The 19,690-nt window shown below is 35.2% G+C and overlaps 1 protein-coding gene across 1 annotated transcript in view; it reads right to left on the reverse strand.

Annotated features, from left to right (window-relative positions):
- The window catches only part of LOC100306947 (cacophony), a 57,132-nt gene extending 39,168 nt beyond the window's left edge, over positions 1-17,964 (reverse strand). Inside the window, 12 exon segments of the mRNA XM_062672438.1 lie at positions 317-514; positions 1,525-1,626; positions 2,402-2,461; positions 2,566-2,681; positions 3,309-3,412; positions 4,208-4,428; positions 5,575-5,730; positions 6,351-6,448; positions 7,633-7,772; positions 9,066-9,198; positions 11,735-11,869; positions 17,541-17,964. Of these exon segments, the coding sequence (XP_062528422.1) occupies positions 317-514; positions 1,525-1,626; positions 2,402-2,461; positions 2,566-2,681; positions 3,309-3,412; positions 4,208-4,428; positions 5,575-5,730; positions 6,351-6,448; positions 7,633-7,772; positions 9,066-9,198; positions 11,735-11,869; positions 17,541-17,560 (1,483 nt within the window). The 5' untranslated portion in view covers positions 17,561-17,964.
- Between the last annotated feature and the right edge of the window lie 1,726 nt (positions 17,965-19,690).

Genomic DNA, 19,690 nt, shown 5'->3' on the forward strand with positions numbered 1-19,690 from the left:
CAAGTTCCGATAAGTATGAAGTTAAGAATTAATAGCATCTTTAATATTCATTTTTTTTTCTATTGCTTAGATGAGTGGACGATCTCACAGTCCACCTGGTGTTAAGTGGTTACTGGAGCCCGTAGAATCTACAACGTAAATGCGCCACCCACCTTGAGATATAAGTTCTAAGGTCTCAATATAGTTACAACGACTGCCCCACCCTTCAAACCGAAACGCATTACTGCTTCACGGCACAAATAGGCGGGGTGGTGCACCTACCCGCGCGGACTCACAAGAGGTCCTACTACCAATAAAAATGATGGTATTAACTCACATAAAAATGAAGTAAGCCATTCGGGCTGATTATAGTGCTCGACGGCGACACATATCGTGTTGAAGAGCACCAATACGATGACCGACCAATAAAACCACTGGGTTTTCACCGTATGCCTAATCCAAAACCGAAACCTCTTCTCAGCACGCCAGAAATCTGCGCATTTGCCAGGCGACCTCGATTTTCCTTTTAGAAAACCTGTTGCGTTAAGAAAGACATTTTTATTATTCAAAATTAAAAAAAAAACGTTGATTGGACAATTAACAGAAATAGTAGTTTCCAGTTAATTGTTTAATCAACTGCTCTCACTAGAGATTAGGTTCATTCCACTAAATATTTTACATCTAGCTAATTTGTTTAGTGTATCATTACTACGCAGTGGTCCAAATGTTCCATAAATCTCAAGTACGGATTTGGTCATAATGATCCATAACCCGTTCAAATTGGATGTCATTTTCGTAATAAAATTCAATCGGAGCCGAAATACGATCTCCCTCGCACATAAATCTCAGAACTCTTTTGGGACAGTTTGGTTCTGCACAATTAGAACACGTCACGTTGTACGGTAACGTTAAGACAATTTTTTTCGTGAACTCTAAGATAAAGCCAAGAAGACGAGGGAAAAGACAAGACAGTTTGGAAACAAGGTTAGAAGAAACACGCCTCTACGTTGTGAAAGTAAACTTTAATAATATGTACAATAAGGTTTCGAATTCATGATGCATTTTACGTATAAACGTCCAAAGAAGGTTCGAAAAGAAATTCGCTAGCCTAAAGCTAAGTCTAATCTATTTTACTACAAAGAAGATTTAAAGGAATATTCTACCAGAACCACGTTTGATCCCATACCTTGCTTTTTCTTTGGAACTGTAAACAACCAACACACAAATAGAGTACGAAGTAACAAAAGTGAATTTAATGCCTTAAGAAGATAATTCTCGTAAAAACAAATAGAACATGCAACATTCACATGTAAGTTTTATCTACATTTAATGTTGATATAACTAATGATACGACGAACAAAACATTTGATTATTATTAACTTTTAAAATACGAAAATGGATACACACATTAAATCTTAACAGCAAATGCATGCGTAAACTAAACTTGTAAAATTATCATAAAAGCAAACAGAATAGTGGTTTGAATTATAGAGAAGTATTGGGTCACACGATAGATTTGTAACATATAAATGAATAGCTACTGACCGTCGTCCCCGCATTCCTCGTCTTGTTCTTCTTCCTCTGTGTCAGTGCTTTTACTTTTCCCTAAATTTTTTAATTTCTTTTTGGCAGCTGCTCTTCTCCGTGCTAGAATGCCAAATAACTATTAAGCGTGATTATTTTTTAACTTATTGCATCAATCGGTAGACAAGTACAAGGAAGATATATATACATATCACAATAATATGAATGTTGTCACCCTCCTTGAGACATGAGATCATTTAAAAGGCGTTCTATCATAGTAATTTCGCAAAGAATGTTTTTTGTGACTTAGATTTTTGATACTAATTGTGAACACGTATTAAGCGTGTGTTTCTACCGGGCTTGAACACCAACTTATCTAGTTGCATCACTAGGTAGGACCACACTGGGTGTTTTATTGTCTGAGGCACCAATTTGATGACTTCAAATTGTATATATAGGCAAGTCCTATAAGGAGATCAGGAACCTATGTAAATTTTACAACCGATCCGAAGTTGATGAAAATAAAATGTTGTACTGTTTGAAAAAATATTTCAAATACATATTTTAATAGGAAAAATCCCTCGGTCACACACACACACACCTTCATCAGAAACCAGAATTACTATTTAGCCTAGCCATTCAATTTCAGGGCTATTCTAAGCATTTAGTGTTTTAAAAGTTTTAATTGATGATGATGGGTATATATCCAACTGTGAATTGTAGATATTCCCATTCCGAGGTTGGATAGCCATTATGCAACACAATCAAAATTTCGATCTAATGTATCCTGCTACATAGTGAGTTTTATACTGTGGTCCACATGAGTTTTGATAACCACTTGAGACAACCAACCACAAGCTAGTTTTATGTGATTACAAATAAGCATCAACGTACTCACCTTCTATTATATGCATTCTTTCTTCTTCTGTTGTTCTTTCTTCCGCTAATATAACTTCCTCTATAAAAGGTAATTACATTTTTATTTCAAATTATAATAAAAATAAAACAATCACTAGAAAAACAATATGAATATCTACGTATCGTTCAACAGCTAAAACTCACCAGCTTTACATATCCACTCAACGTAACCGTTGAGCTCTTTCTCAAGTTGTTGCTGCCTTCGTAGCTTAAGAAATTCTTGTCTATTTTCGACTTTCTCTCTTTCTTTAGCAAATTCACTGCAACAATAGCGTTACAAATGGTTTCTAGCAGACTTAGCATTCCTACATACCGACTGAAAATTAGCTGATACAAATAAAAGACTCTTTAAGTTCTACAATGTGCAATAATGTGAGCAATACCTATTCTTATCTAACGTTTTTTATAAATTAGCTTTAACACAACTCTTGAATGACGTAACGAATCTTAGAATACACTATGTTTTGTCTCTTTCAGTCGTGTTTGGACTGTCGATGAAACAGATGAGGCATTTTTTTTTAATTTTAGCGTTATATTGTGTGGTTGATTGAACCTGCTTCAGTAATCCAGTTAAGATAAGCAGTGAAGTCTCGGTTGAACAGTTGACGAGCTCTTTCCTTAACGAATTGAGCCCGCCTCTCGACACGACCTCGCTCGTTGGAAAACTCTCTATCCGTGGGGGTAACGATGATTTAAAAAAAATGTAACATAATTTTAAAATTATATAACTATATAAAAACAAGAAATGTTTTGTTAATTAAATAAAAAGAAATGAAAAAAGTTAGGAAATGAAGAATACATTGATTAAATCAATGAAAACGAACTAGGGTAACTTAAATAATCACTGTTTTTTTGCAAGTTGAATAAATAAAATTATTATGACTTACCCGCTAAGGACACCAAGAACTAAATTGAGCATAAAGAATGAACCCAATACTATTAGAGGCACAAAGTAAATCCAGTTGAACGCACAACCCAGCGCGTCGTTTGTCTGAAACAAAATATAACCAGATTTATGACTTATTTGTTTTTCATAATTCAACATACATTCTCGCGTTTAATATTGAAATTTAAACTTTATTATTATTAAAACTATACTATTCAAGTAGTATTTAAATGAATGAAAATTTCAAAGAAACAACAGGGGTTTCGCCTGCCAGAGATTGTGACATTTTTTTATATTTCCCTACTATCTGTGTGAACAACTCTTTTATTTCATTTTATAATCACCGACGTGTCGAAATCATTACATTTTTCGTAGTCACACGGACGACTGAGACTATTCGGCGATATTTTAATGCTGCGCTAATTATTATTTATTAAAAAAATATGTTTATTATTTGCGTTAAAAACTGACCTACCTTATGGTCACCTACCTAAGAGTTTGTTTGTGACAATTTTGTTAGTTGTTTGTTTTAATTATTTCATTTAAATATTTCATCACGTCGCAGAGTTTTCGAAAAAGACGACAGTTACTTTTGATTACATTAACAATTAGTTAGTATTAAGTGATTAATTACAATTTTTTCAGTACTCAGTACTAACTTTTTCCTTCTTTTCCTTCCTTTTTTTCCTACCTAAGCTGATTGCCTTGAGAGGCTTTTTCAGCGTAACCTAAAATAGTGGGTGAGCTCACGGGGCTCAAACCTGACGACGTTGCTAACAAACCCTAGCAAGAGACGTCTTCGCAGAATCTACCACCGAATCCGAAACCCGACCCACTGAGAAGATACGGCGAGAGTTTTTCTTCCCAGTATCTTAGTCTACTATCAAAAAGTTGACTCACCCAATAGAGAATGGCGGTCCAGCCCTCCATGGTGATGCACTGGAAGACAGTGAGCATTGCGAAGCCGATATTATCGAAAGACGTGATGCCCCTGTTTGGCCCTTCCCATTTCTCTAAACACGTGCTGATGTCATCTCTGCAAACGTTCGCCCCGTACGGAGCTAGTGTTTGGTTATCAGCGTTACACGGTGTCGCACTGTCACCTTCATTTGCTATTTGACCTGTAGGATCATTTTAACAATCAAAATTTAAACAACAAATTGGAATATTTACTTTTTTGATTTAAAAATTTTTGATTTTTTACTGGTAGTAAGATCACTTGTGAGTCCGCACGGGTAGGTACCATCACCCCGCCTATTTCTGCCGTGAAGCAGTAATGCGTTTCGGTTTGAAGGGTGAGGCAGCCGTTGTAACTGTACTTAAGGCCTTAGAACTTATATCTCAAGGTGGGTGGCGCATTTACGTTGTAGATGTCTATGGGCTCCAGTAACCACTTAACACTATGTCGCAGTTAACGGAAACAGAGTTAAAGTGCAATCTGGTTCTGCAATTAACCCATTTCACGGCGTTGCTAACTTCTATGTCGTGTCTTCATTCAAACGAGATTTGGAGAGAGTTCTCGGCGATACGTAGCGGCTAATTTTCTATTGCTAATGTCCATGAGCGAGGGTGATCACTCACTAATACTCAATATAAACGAAAGGAATACTTTATTCGCTCAGCAAAGTTACTCATAATTTCAGGAAATTCGTAATTAATCCGCAAAAGCAAAGTCAGTCGATTAAGGCTCCCCTGCGTCACATGAGGTCTTTAACCCCGTGCATTAGTTGATGTTATATATTGTCTTTTATTGCGACCGGTTGATAATAAAATTACGTTTTTGGAACGAAGTTTCTTACGGGACGATGCGGAGGGGTACCCTAACCGGGAAAAAACGTCCGGAACGTAAGATTTTTATTATTATATTAGTATGAGGCTATACAGTGTCTAAAGTATAGTCTACGTTATGACGGTTATTATTATTATTCATATAAATAGCTGTTTCTTTGCATATTATTACTATATCTTTTTTTATAAATCATTGTGAATAAAATAAAGTTGATAACTTTGTAAAGTATGTGGCGGGCGTCGTATACCTCCAAAAGTAGTTTTATTTTTATTTTTATCAATAAAAAAATCATGTTAAAAAATGTATACCCGAATAATTATTTTCTTTATACCTCGAATAAAACTTAAAATTAATATTTTATAATAAGAAACTTCGTTCCTATCGTTCCCACGACACCACATATCTTTTTTTAATCGCGACTTTTTGTCTTGCCTGGACAATTTGAAAATTGGTGACTTTAATATGAAAATTAACTTACTAATATCTTCTAAACTATAACAAGTCTTATGCAGCGCCCCTGAGTAGAACTCGAGGCCGATGATGGCAAAGATAACAATCGCGAAAAGCACCAACAGGCCTATCTGCAGCAACGGGGCCATCGCCTTTATTATGGATTTCAGGACCACTTGTAGACCTGATGCATATAATTATAAGCTTTATTTCAAAGACATAAGGTAGGTATTTAAAGTTACGATATGAATAGATCGCAGAATTGTTTTTTTTTTAAGTATTTGATTATAAATGTTTTTATTTTTATACAGAAATAGGTACAAACGTTAAACACATATTATGTATAAACAAAATCCAACAGTTATTGAATAGCCAGATTTGCTGAAAATTTATGATTTCTATATAGAGTATAGTTAAGTATCTCATTAACAAGACTTAATTCAGAATAGATGCGACGGAGATAGAAAAGATTAATATGAGCTACAATTTAAATAAATAAATATGAGAACTACAAGAGTTAATGCTCAATCGAAGAATACAATGACAGAACATATTAAATAAATTAGTTCACAATCAAACTGAACAATTTTGTTGCATACATTTCATTGTCATATGGCACGATGCAATACGTGGATAACGTTTTCATATTATTATGCAATACAATCCTATGGTCGCTTCCATCCCCGCAAAAGATTTGACGCTAGCAAGACAAAAAATTTAAACAAATTAAGTATATTTAGATATATGCAACATAAATGTTCGTGATGCTATTTAAAACTAAGCTAGGAAGATTCTAGAACTCACTAGGAATGCCCGATACTAATTTAAGGGGCCTCAGCACCCTAATGGCACGCAAGGTCCTGAAGTCGACTTCGGGCACCATCGGCGTCTGCGTGATGATACTGCCAAACACATATCACTCGATACTATAGCTTGAACTAGCAACTACCTTAGTAATAAAATGCTACTGAAGATTGTGCTTGTCAGGGAATAATTTTGTCAGACACGTTTCGTTCGCTATGTTGGCCGCAATGGACTTTACACAATCTCCAAGTTTCTTTAAAACAAATGTGCTACATTCTATGAAATCGTGTGTCTAATTATCGTCGTATTAAAATTTACTGATATCCATCTAATGTACACCATAATTATTCACACCTAGAATATAATAGTTAATTGGACTAAATTAATTAATTACGATTTAGCCTTTCGTATTTGAGAACACCTACACAATACACAAAAACTTATAGCAAATTACTCTTATGCAACACGTAGCCTTAATTAAAAGTACATTTCACATCTTATTACGCATGAGAAAAACACACATTTACTAATTTGTGTTACATAAACGTGTCAGTGAACAAACCGAGAATACATTACTACATTAATCATTTGCTAATGAATTGAAAAAAAAAACTATGTTTCACAGCTAACGATTTTATCTACGTTCAAATAATTCGAAATTTAAAAATCCAAAAAACATCTAGCCAGAACCTTCTATGACAATAAATAAGGTAGTAATTAATTATATGAACTTTTCGCCAATTACTGTGAATTACTTGGTATCCGCGAGACGAGCTTGAGCGGTCGGAGCACTCTGAACGAGCGCAGCATCCGCAGGTCAACGTCCACGTTGTATTCGGCGAATATCGTCATCGACCTATTTTTGTTATGTTTTTTTTTATTGAATATCGTATACACTGAAACCGTCTAAAGAAACCTATGCGTAACCTAAAAATTTTGGTTTCAGATTCAGCCAATTGCTTACCCTGATCTCTTCAAAGCTAAAATTTTGCATTTCGAATTTTTTGCTAATCTGTAACACGCAGTGGACAAAGAGGTCAAGTTTCAAAATACTAATATATAATTTTTTATTGTGATTATTTGTAGACTGCGCGTCGAATACATATCAGTTGGCGTTTATGGTATTAGTCTAAATCCATATACTAAAGTTTTAGTGTGATTAGGTAATTTTATTAGAGCTTCTTTTGTCATTACAAAATGTTGACGTTATCATATTTTTTACATAATCACACGTGTAATAATATTAAGTGCTACCATTGGTTAATTGGTTTTGAGTACTCACCCCGTTAGCACAACAAAAAAATCCATGATGTTCCAAATGTTCCTAAGATAAGATCCCTTATGTAAAACAAAACCTAAGGCTAAAATTTTCAACGATGCTTCTACACAAAATATGCCTAAAAAGATCGTCTCGGTCTTTTCCTGTAACAAAAATAAAATATTATATGTAGTATGAAAACTATGAAAATACATTTGCAATAACAAACCGAACTAAAAATAAATTCCATCATTTCTTATAGCGATACTGCTCAGGATATTAGAAGTTACAAAAAATATTGTATTATCTTATTTTATTATCGTATTGTAGGATTTTGATACCTGTGAAAATTTTCAAGGTTCAAAGAATCCCTTACGTACAAACAAACAGACATAGACATATATCAAATCAAATCTTATTAAAAAATATGTAGTAAGACTAATAGAAGCAACTATTAATTCATAATTCATATCATTGCATGTATTATCTGCATATTTCAGGAAGCTTAATGGAATTTTGTGGCTGAGCGTACATGTAGAAATAATCGAAGTATTGTGGCTTTAAGTTTAATTACCAAAATTCGAAAACCAGTATCAAAATATTAAACCGAATGCAGTTTTATAATTGTCATGGCTTAAAACTAATTAATTATCCATAAGTGCCATTAATTTCAGAATAAATTAACACTATTTTCCTATTAGCTTCCGTTGGCAGAATTAAAGTTTTGTTTATTTATGAAATATAAGCTGCTAACAGAGATAGTTCTTGAAGGTCTTAGTATGTTTCCCAAAATAGCCTATCACCGCTAAACAATAAGTAACTTAGGCAATGAATAAAATTATATTAAAGAGAAAACAGTCCAGTTTTTAGTAATTGCACAGTTAATGTTGATACAAATATTTCAAGTTATTATTGTTCCACTGCCAAGTCATCTACCCCGTCTGATATTGAATTGTTACAAGCTTAGCATTTTGAAGCAATTTTCGTTGCATAAGTTTAGTAATAAGATGGGCTATGTTACTCATACACCACCATGACAATTGGAATCGAAGTTTCAAAGAAGATTATTATTATTATTAGAAGCAGTTAGACTATCGTAATAATAATATTTTGGTCGGCTATCTGAAAACATTACACTACTGCTACTATTTTTCAAAAATAATTTCTCGACATCATGAGAACTTTCACCATATTTTCCTCCTAGAATTTCCCATATCTTTTATAAATATTATAAATAAACGTTCCCCATTAAATGGCCCAGGATTATCCTTGGTATTGCGTTGAAAATAAATGCGACGTACGAGCGAGGCACACCCAGAATACGAAATATCTTTCATTAAAATGACCCTGATAGGGAATTGATGGTATACAATCCTGTTACTGAACATGATTCCAACGTGGTGGTCATGTTGTTTGTGGGCTCCAGTAACGTCTAGGTAAGTATAGAAAAGGCTTACCAGGTTCTGTGCTAAGATGGTCTTATCGCCGTTGGGCAGATGCTCCTCCAGCGCCAGCACCACGCAGTTGGCGATGATGGTAAGTAGCACCGCGTACTCGAAAGGCGGCCACTCGATAATAAATTTTGTAGTTCTGAAATTAAGGACGATTCCGATTTAATTTAACTAGAATATCGTCTAGAAGTTATTTACAGGTTTTGAATCATCTAATCTAATCAGTCTGGCTCTTTAATGCTGCTTTTATAATATAACAACAAAAAAGTAGTAATTTTTTAATTTGGAATCTGTCATTTTCATAAACAGAGTCTTTTCACAATCTAGCGTTAATTTCGATATTAATATGCTTGTGTTATCAAGATGGAGTAAGGTGATATAGAAAGCCGTACCTATTGCTATGACAGCATTACATAAAGAAAACTATCACAGTGAATTAACGCATAGACCCCACTGACCCCACTGAGTTTCTCGCCGGAACTTCTCAGTGGGTCGCATTTCCGATCCGGTGGCAGATTCTGCGTACCACTGCTCTTGCTAGGGCCAGTGTTAGCAACGCTCCCGGTTTGAGCCCCGTGAGCTCACCTACACGTCAAGGAGAAGCTAAAATAGCATCTCAAGGCTGTCAGCATAGGTAGGAAATAAAATACACAAAGTCGGCATAGAGACAAATGCAATTTTTGAGACCTCATCTGCTTGGTATTAGTCGTAATAAACATATACATGATCCATTATACACATATGTGTAACAATATTATGGTAGCTAGATAGGTATCATGAAACGTTTTTGTTTATTCAAGGAGTAAAGCAAAATATTTGAACCCATGTAGTATTCGTAGTAAAATACAATCGAATAGAAAGAATGTCAGGAAAATGCAGCATAAAAGAAATGCACTTTACTAAGATTGTAAAAATGAACAGGTGGTAAAATTTAAATCACTAAAGCGGTACGAAGAGAATGGTCACAGATACCCAGGCACGATGTCATCAAGTTCAACCACACAAGCATGGCTGAAAAGGGACGATTCTGACTTCATCATAGGTTCGATCTTAAGCCACTTGATTTTGCTCTATAGTTTATTTTAAAGAATATGGCATGCATAAAATAAAAAACAAGCGAATGCTTATGAAAGGGTTTTTCGCAAAACTAGATCCGACAATGTGCTTCCAATTATGAGGTATTATTCACTATAGTCCCAGGGAAGCGTGGCTGAGTTTGAAAAGTCATTAACAAAATCTAAACCATAACTATAGTCACTAAAAGTTCAAAACATCGTAATAAAAATGTATTTTCATTCTGTTTACGGTCGAAATTGGATTCCGCTGAGATATAGGAGGAAGAGCCTCGTATTTACAAAATGCATGAAGGGCCAAACAAGGCGTTCGTTTAATATTTAGAAGCCAAGGCTATTGTAGGCCGAGCTAGTAACCGACTTGGTCCAACATTATCCGGAAATTTCCGAGGGTGTCCAAATGGAAATGTATTACATTCAAATAAAATTTGGGAACATAGAATTGAAACAAATGTAATTTTTTTTGTTTAATTCATTGATATGACGTGAATGATCATATGCTCAACGTATTTAATTATCATGAATATTTTAGTCCAATATTTTAGGTCTTAAAGTCATGTTAAAAGAGTCTTATTCGATATCTCGCTCGAGATAATATTATGCATTGCTATGCATTGCAATTGAATTGCTATTGTCAAACATTGACTGTGGCCCACAGGCCAAGGCAGTTACGTTACGATGGTTCTAGACTACAATATTCAAAACAACAGATTAGTTATAATCTTCTACATTAATCTATATTACACAGCTACATTAAACAATAAAAACACAAAACGAAGGGGCCGTAACCCTGAGCTTCCACACAAAAAAAAAAAGGGTGCAATACTTCTTTTTCGTTTTGCGGAATTTCAAATCACAAAGATACTAAAGAAGTTTTCAGTTCCACGATTTTAAGTAATCTAAATAATACTGATGTATATTTAACCAGTCTACAGAACACAAGGAAGGGTGCACGGTATAAGACCGCGCGCGTGCGATAAACCGTTCAAATCAAGTATTTATTTTATTTTTTTATTGTTTAGGTGGGTGGACGAGCTCACAGCCCACCTGTTGTTAAGTGGTTATTGGAGCCTATAGACATCTACAACGTAAATGCGCCACCCACCTTGAGATATAAGTTCGAAGGTCTCAGTATAGTTACAACGGCTGCCCTACCCTTCAACCCGAAACCCATTACTGCTTCACGGCAGAAATAGGCGGGGTGGTGGTACCTACCTGTGTGGACTCACAAGAGGTCCTACCACCAGTGAAGTGTTAATTAGAAAGTTCTTTAAATAGGTGCAGTAGCATGGACATAAACAAGAAGAAGTGGGGAACATCGTGAGACTAAGTAGAATTACGTAGTACTGGTAGTAGGACCTCTTGTGAGTCCGCGCGGGTGGGTACCACCACCCTGCCTATTTCTGCCGTGAAGCAGTAATGCGTTTCAGTTTGAAGGGTGAGGCAGCCATTGTAACAATACTGAGACCTTAGAACTTATCTCAAGGTGTGTGTCGCGTTTACTTTGTAGATGTCTATGGGCTCCAGTAACCACTTAACATCAGGTGGGCTGTGAGCACGTCCACCCATCTAAGCAATAAAAAAAAATTGAAGAATACTGACCTCCGAATTAGATTTTCGTCGGAAAATATAAACAGCGAGCTGGGCCCCGGAGTTGCGGGCTGGTGCGCGCCGCCCATGGTATCAGCTGGCGCCGCACGAGCCTGCGCGCCCGCCGCCTCCTGCGCTGCCGCCAACCTGAAAACACATCATTCCTATTAAGCATATACGTCACTTAAACCGTAGGGTTGATACTAAAAAGAAATCACACGGCTCACACGGCAACTAGTTTTTATCGTCACAGGTAACTACAACGGTAAAATACCGACTTTAAATGAACGGTCTTGAGAGTCAGCACGGGTAGGTACCACCACCCTGCTTATTTCAGCCGTGAAGCAATAATGTGGTTCGGTTTGAAGGATGGGGCAGCCGTTGTAACTATACTGAGACCTTAGAACTCATATCTCAAGGTGGGTGGCGGCATTTACGTTGTAGAAGACTATTGACTCCAGTAACCACTCAACATCAGGTGGGCCGTGAGCTCGTCCACCTATCTATGCAATAGAAAAATGGAAATAAACACCAAGAACTATGAATATCCTTTTAATAGAAATACAAAAATCTGCTTTGAAAAAAACAGGCTGTCATCTGAAATATTCAAAAAATTAGGATCTATATTTACCCAACCATAAATATGATAGTAGTATAAGGCTTCGTTTAATGATATTGAATGCAACGTATTTTAAATAGCAGCAGCACAGTAGTCTAAAGTTACTCTAATTACTGCTAAAATGAACCGGAAACCGCTTTCAATGGCCATGTAAAAGGCGTAGTCAATATCAAATGACCCAAGTTGCTTGGATCCCGGCGGATATTAGAAAGTTGGAGGAAGCCTTCCTATTTGGTACTCAAATATAGAGACAGTTAAGCCAACAACTAATTTCCAGCTAATAATCTATGGCAAATAGATTTGACCGAATTATGTAAGTCTCCAAATAACACGTAAGAATGATGAGAGTCAAATTTAAGTTTTCTTTATATGGATTTTGATTGAAGGATAAAAATATAAGCAAAAGTGTGTGTAATTAATTAAAAAAAGAAAACTCGAAAAACCGTGGCGAATGTACGTATGATATTTACTATTTCACAGAAAACTTAAGATCCATTTTGACATCTCTACTGCTTTATCGTTTATATTTATCCATCAAAAGCACAAATAATTAATAACCAAAAATTTCGAACCTTTTTTCATTATTAAAACAACGGACTTAACGCTACGTACACACAATACGTACTTAAAGCTTTAACAATTAAAAATTAACTTGTTCCAGCCGAGAAAATATAGATTTACGACGTATTTATAAGCCCTTTACAGCTGTGTTGTAGCTGAACTGAACAGACAGGCGAAATATAGGTCAGTGCCTTATAAGTCGATCGTGCTAAAGCGAAGCAAAAAGGGGGAGCCACCGATGCATTAGACTAATTAATTTTGACGGCGTATCGGTGGCGCGGAAGTTTTTACTTCAGAAATGTTAATGTAATCGTTACGTGTTTTTCTGGCACGTAACTGAAGGGTAATAGAAGTTAGAAGCTACGTAATTTCTGCTCTTAGGTCGCACTTTGAGCCCGTATAGGTAGGTTCTATATTTATGCCGTGAACACATTCGATTCTATTTGAAATATGAGACAGTCATTACACAATACAATTATGACCACACGTCTCGAGGTAGTTGGAAACATTAAATCTGCATTCACAATCTGGTAACCAATAACATCAAGATCGAGTGCTGCAACTCTGCTTTAAACATCGGCTTTGCGGCCCTCCTGTTATTTCTGACGTCTATGAGTGACAGTAATTATGCACTATCAGGTGACCCGTATGCACGTCTGCCCATAATGGCAATAAAAAAAATCAGCGGAATGTGATGAAAAGACTTACCCAACTCACTAAATTAAGACACAAGATAGCTATGAAATACAACTATTTTATAAAGAATGTGGTGAATAGCTTGGGCATATAACGTATTTATTATTATTCACTGGTGGTAAGCCTTCTTGTGAGTTCGCACGGGTAGGTACCACCACCCTGCCTATTTTCAGTCGTAAAGCAGTAATGCATTTTGGTTTGAAGGGTGGGGCAGCCGTTGTAACTATACTGAGACCTTAGAACTTATCTCTCAAGGTGGGTGGCGCATTTAAGTTGTAGATGTCTATGGGCTCCAGTAACCACTTAACACCAGGTGGGCTGTGAGCTCGTCTACACATCAAGAAAAAAAAAATCTCCGTACCCCGATCTTACTAAGTGGAGTTGATGCAACGCGACAGGACAAGAAAACCAGGACACTATTAAAAGTAGTAGTAGCCTTATAAACCGGCACGAGTCGGTACTGCCATACTGCCCATTTTTGGGGCGAAGTACGTTTTTCGGTTTTCAATTTAATAGTTGATACCTTGTCTCAAAATCGGCAATAATCATGTTGTGACTTCAGTAGACTTCAGTAACAGCTGACCACAAGACGAGCAAGGCGCGTTTTGCTTCGCCTTATCGGTCTTATTAAAGCTTATTAAAGTCCATAATTAGTTTATAATGTATTCAACATTGCTTACATAAATACGTACCTAACATAAGATGGGTTAACTAATTTAAATTATGAAGAGTCTTGATGTGTTAAATTACATAATTCAGACCGTATTAAATATTTGACCAAAACTTCTTGCTTATACTCTGACAAGTCTCATAGGGCTATTGACGACACGTAACTGGCCGAAAAACCTTCACAAATCCAGGTCAATAGTCCAATGTATCGGGAACAGACAGACTTCGAGAAATATCGGTCGGTAATTAGGCGAATACGGATGCCGCCGGTAAAGGTTGACTTGACATTTCGTTACGAAATCTATTTGCGTGAAATTTTAGATGAGATCAGCTGATGTTTTATTTTAATTAACCAAGTGGATTGAATCGTTTTCGATATTACATTTATAGATTTGTGGGCACTTGGGTGAGCGCGAACGATTATTGTGAAGGTTTAATTGTATTGAATTTGGAATGAATTGATTTTAGTTTTCAGTTGTTTTCCTGTAGATAGATAGCTTGAGTCGAATGGGTGAAGATTTTATTAAATTATCACATTATTGCTCGAGGTAGGCAGGGCGGTGGTTCCCGAGTATGCCGACAATTTTCACAGTAATTACCTAAATTAAAAAGTCTGCAGTTGATCTATATTGCTTTTCTATTCTATATCCAATGAAAATATTGGAAAAAAAATCGGGCAAAGATGTATTATGATTATATTGTTCCAGTCGTTATTTTCATTCTGCATTTTGGGATAAAATGTTGTAAAAATATTTTTAAATAAACGCCAACAATGGGCTTATCCATTTTAGTTTCTATGCCGAGTGAATTTTAAGAGAGCATTGAGAGAACAAATCACTTGAGATATATATTTTTAAAACTAACTGCATTGTAATCTTTTTAATCACTTTTCGTGACGTTCCCTTGTATATAAAATGTATTTGTATGTAGTTTTTAAAATAGCAATAATATAAATTAGATTTTGAGATTTGACTAATCAGTCAAGTCAATAATACTAAAATTGCGTAATCTATATATATATAAAAATGAATTGCTGTTCGTTAGTCTCGCTAAAACTCGAGAACGGCTGAACTGATTTGGCTAATTTTGGTCTTGAATTATTTGTGGAAGTCCAGAGAAGGTTTAAAAGGTAGATAAATATGAAAATTCTCGGAATTAAATAAAAATAACAATTTTGTTTTTCCTTTAATGTGTCCCCCAAAAGTTTAAGACTTTTATTTATCGATTGAGGCACTACGAAGTCTGCCGGGTCAGCTAGTAATCTAAAAAAATAAAATTTATTGCTTAAATGTTATAAGGAGCTCACGGCATCCCTGATGTCAAATAGTTACTCTAGTCCATAGGAATATCATATCGTGAATGCCGTCTTGAGGCTTGAGGTCTGTCTGTCTTTTGTAAGCACACCATTTAAAAAAAATTGTGGTTTTCATTTTCATTACACAATGTTATTGATGAAAATGAAATAGGTACGTATTTTATTAGAAAAGTTAATACATAGTTAGATAACAGTATACTGCGCGTTTTATCCCTCGGGCCACGACGATGTATTATGAGATTGCTTTACGTCAAATATTTCATTATAGGTAATTTTTTATATCTCAATTTTTATGATATACATACTAGTTTTATTTTTTATCGAATTCAAAACAGAGTCTATAATCAATGGTCATGAACAAATTATAATGTCAAAATTGGCGCCAATTCAGTTTCATGTTCCAAAAAATTGTGTATAACTTCATTCTAAGCTACATACCTACATGTTTTTTATTGTGACCAAAAAGTTTTAGGTTAGATTTAGGTTTAGGTTTATTACATATTTTTTTAGGTTTTAGACTAAAACCCCGAAATGTATTTTATCAGTTTAATGTGGCTTTGGAATCACAACCCAAATAAGCCAAACAGTTTTTTTTTCATATCATAATTTAGTATTGTAAGAAATATGAAAAGCCAAGATTCTTTAGAAAATATGAATTACTTATTAAGTTTTTTTTTTGCGTTTTCATTACGTCATTACGTAGACTATAAATAGAAAAGTAACAGGTGAGATTTCAAACGAGAAATCAACATAATAATATCAAGAGTAAATTGTTTTAACAAAATGTTAGTATGGATATTTTTTTAAACACGGACTTCAAATATAATGAGTATAACATAATCGTTCGTCATTAGTTTCACTAACCGTCCTCCTGTTAACGTCGTTTTTGAGCTGAGCATTAGTTAGCATTTTCGTTATATGAAAAATTCAAAATCAGCACAATAGATCGTCGCAGTGTTTATCGAGTGTGGCCCCGATGAGAGCGGAGGGAAGCCCAGGTCGAGTGATCGGCCGAGGCTAAGGACACTGCCGCATTTTGCCCTTCGGCCGCCTCATTAGCCGAAACACTCGAGTTATTGTCGCCTGAATATGAGAATAGGGCCTTCTTATATTACCGAAGTAGATATTTGTCGCTTTTTTCCTAAAATTAGGTCCTTTAGTAAGTAAAAGAGAAGGAGAACAAAGTGCTAAATTGTTTGACACATCGTGCTTTCATGTTTCGTGCATTGAACAAGTGAGCGCCTTATTTGAAATACTTTTATGTTATTTTTTTTATTTTTATTGCCTTTGTAGGCAGACGAGCATACGGCCCACCTGATGGTAAGTGGTCACTGTCGCTCATGGAAGTCAGCAATGCCGGGGGCAGAGCCAAGCCGCTGCCTACCATTAAGTACGCTCCGCAAGCCTCGTTTGAAGAAGGACATGTCATAGCGCTCGGAAAACACCGTGGACGAAATGAAAAGGTAAAGATCCGATTTTCTTTCTTCTTATATTACCGATAGCATTTTAAAGTAACACACTATATGTCTTTAAGCACCGGTAGCACCAGGTGGGTCGTGAGGTTGATCACCAATCTATGCTACAGAACAAATAACAGATACATGAGACATGAGTTTTCAAGAATCAAATGTATATCATTATGCTTTAAAGCAGAATGGTAAAATCTATAATTTAGCTCTCATAATAAGCACTACGCCCAGTATAAGTTGCTCTTTAGTGGTTACCAACCTTTAATATAATATGATTTAGTAGTGATACTCAAAAAACGGTAATGTAAGATTGTTTCATTAGTGGAATAAGTACAACAGTGGTAACACCAGTCTGACTACCACTCAAATTATGCAGCCAAGATGAAAAAAAACCACTTTTTTTGACATTGTCTATGGACTCTCGTAGCCTTTTAGCACTTGGTCAACTTATGATTAGGTATAACTTGATTTATTTTTGTAATTACTCACTCCAAGCACACGTTCTGCATTATATCATTTCGTACACTAACTCAATTGATATGTTATTTAATACATCACTAATATTTCACAAAAAAATATTCCAATTCTAATTTAATTTGCAAATTATCAAGATTTCTGATTAAAGCTATTCATAGAACTACACATGTTTGTCACACTATTAGTCAAATCACTATGACATGTTTACACTTTTAATTTGTATAAGTTCATCATTATCACCGTATGTTACAGTGTGCTTTATGAGCAATCGACTTAGTTCAAAGTCAATCAAACTTATTGATAATTAGTAATTATAATTAGCTTGTTTGTTGTCTGAGCTCGGCAGTGTACATTTACTGTCAATTTATTACGTAAACTGATAAAAGTGTTGTGTAGTGGAACAATAAATTGAACTACCCTCTACATGTAATAAATCAATCAATTGTGCAAGATGAGAATTTAGAAATTAGTTTATTTGTATCAAGTGGTACAGAAGGATTGCTGATGATGCACATTGTTTGTCTCGATTTTTTTTTTTAAATAATAAGACAAATTGTAAATTCGTCAAATATTTTATACCTACTACATAATTTTAAATTTTATAATTTGGAATATTATTTTTACATTTTTTAGTTACATTACTTTTAAGGTCCATGTATTTATTAAATTTCATACTTTTTTATTTGGTATGTTTATTTTTTGTATGTGAATGAATAAACTAAAAAAATATACGTTCGTAAGAACTGTTTTTTTCTATGTTTGTGTGTGCTGTTTCGTAAATTCATAATAATTCGGTGCGTAAACACATCAACGTCACATAAGTTCGGTTTTTCTCGATACATACATTACCGCTAGAACACATAGACGTATCGGTAACACATGTGGAAGCAATCAATCTTCTAGGTAAATTTCACGCAGAGTTCATTGTGCCATGAACCGTTGGATCGGAAACAATGCGCAGATACAAAGGTGTTTAGTGTTTCAATTGTACGTATACATGATTTAAAAACTGCCTATCTCTGTGTTAGCATTAGAAAAAGTGGCGCATATTATTAATTTGAAATGTAGACGAATTATAATTAAATAAGAACTGAAATAGTCGATGGGTGTAAACAAAATGCTTTTCAGCAGAATGAATGAATGATTTCTTTTATTTCAGACAACAACAAGTCCATATGTGTACATAGTATCATTGAAACATACTTAAAATCAACAAAACCAATCAAATAAAAAAGATACATTTATTAAAAATTATTATCAGTTGAATACATTTCAAATATTCCATTCAACTGATACTTGAACGAGGCTTCTTGTTGACTTTCTGATCTGCCAGGCGTCACGTTGTCTTGTCCAAATTTTACTAAGCTTTTGGTCACAGTTTTGTGAATACCGGGAGGGACTTTTAAATTTTTAGTATCGTAAAAAGCTAATTCTGACAATAAGGAACTATAAAAAAAATATGTCAGACAGTTCTAGCCACTTAGAAGTGCGTTTACTAACCAATGGCAATCTTTTAATTACATATCTGGATAACTATAATCGTATTTAATCGGGGACTATTTCTTCATTACGAACAACTTCAATTCAAACTCTTAAGAACCTAAGAAATTCACTGGCAATATACAATTTTAATTCCCGAAGCAGCGCAGAGAAACGACCTTTCACGTCACGACGCTGACAAATTATTAAAGTACGTACAACATAGGGTTTTCCCGGCCGATGTCCCATTAACATAACAGGCGAGATGACCTCGATGCCTACATCAATACACAAAAAAATACTCTCTGGGTTCGTTCCAAGGCGCCTGGATATCTGGGTCTTTTTCGGAAGATGCTGGCCAGACGCGACGGCGCCGCCAACTTCGACATCACGACGCCTCTCGCAGATATAGGGTAGCCGAATGAGGCCACAGTTTAATCTTTGTTTTGGCCGTGCTTTTGAAATGTAACAGCAACGTTGGTTTTACCGTATCTGTGCAACGAGTTTCAAACGTGAGTAGGATGTAGAGAAAATTCCAATTTTAAAAATTTAAATTCAATAAATAAAAACGTTAGAATATCAAAATTAGTTGCACCGACATTTACTTTAAAAATAAAAGGTACAACATGTTTTTTCTAATCCCTCTCTTATTGCTTAGGGACGAAATTAGTAATGATTCATAT

Source organism: Bombyx mori, chromosome 15, assembly GCF_030269925.1.
Source record: "Bombyx mori chromosome 15, ASM3026992v2".
Taxonomy (NCBI): Eukaryota; Metazoa; Arthropoda; class Insecta; order Lepidoptera; family Bombycidae; genus Bombyx; species Bombyx mori.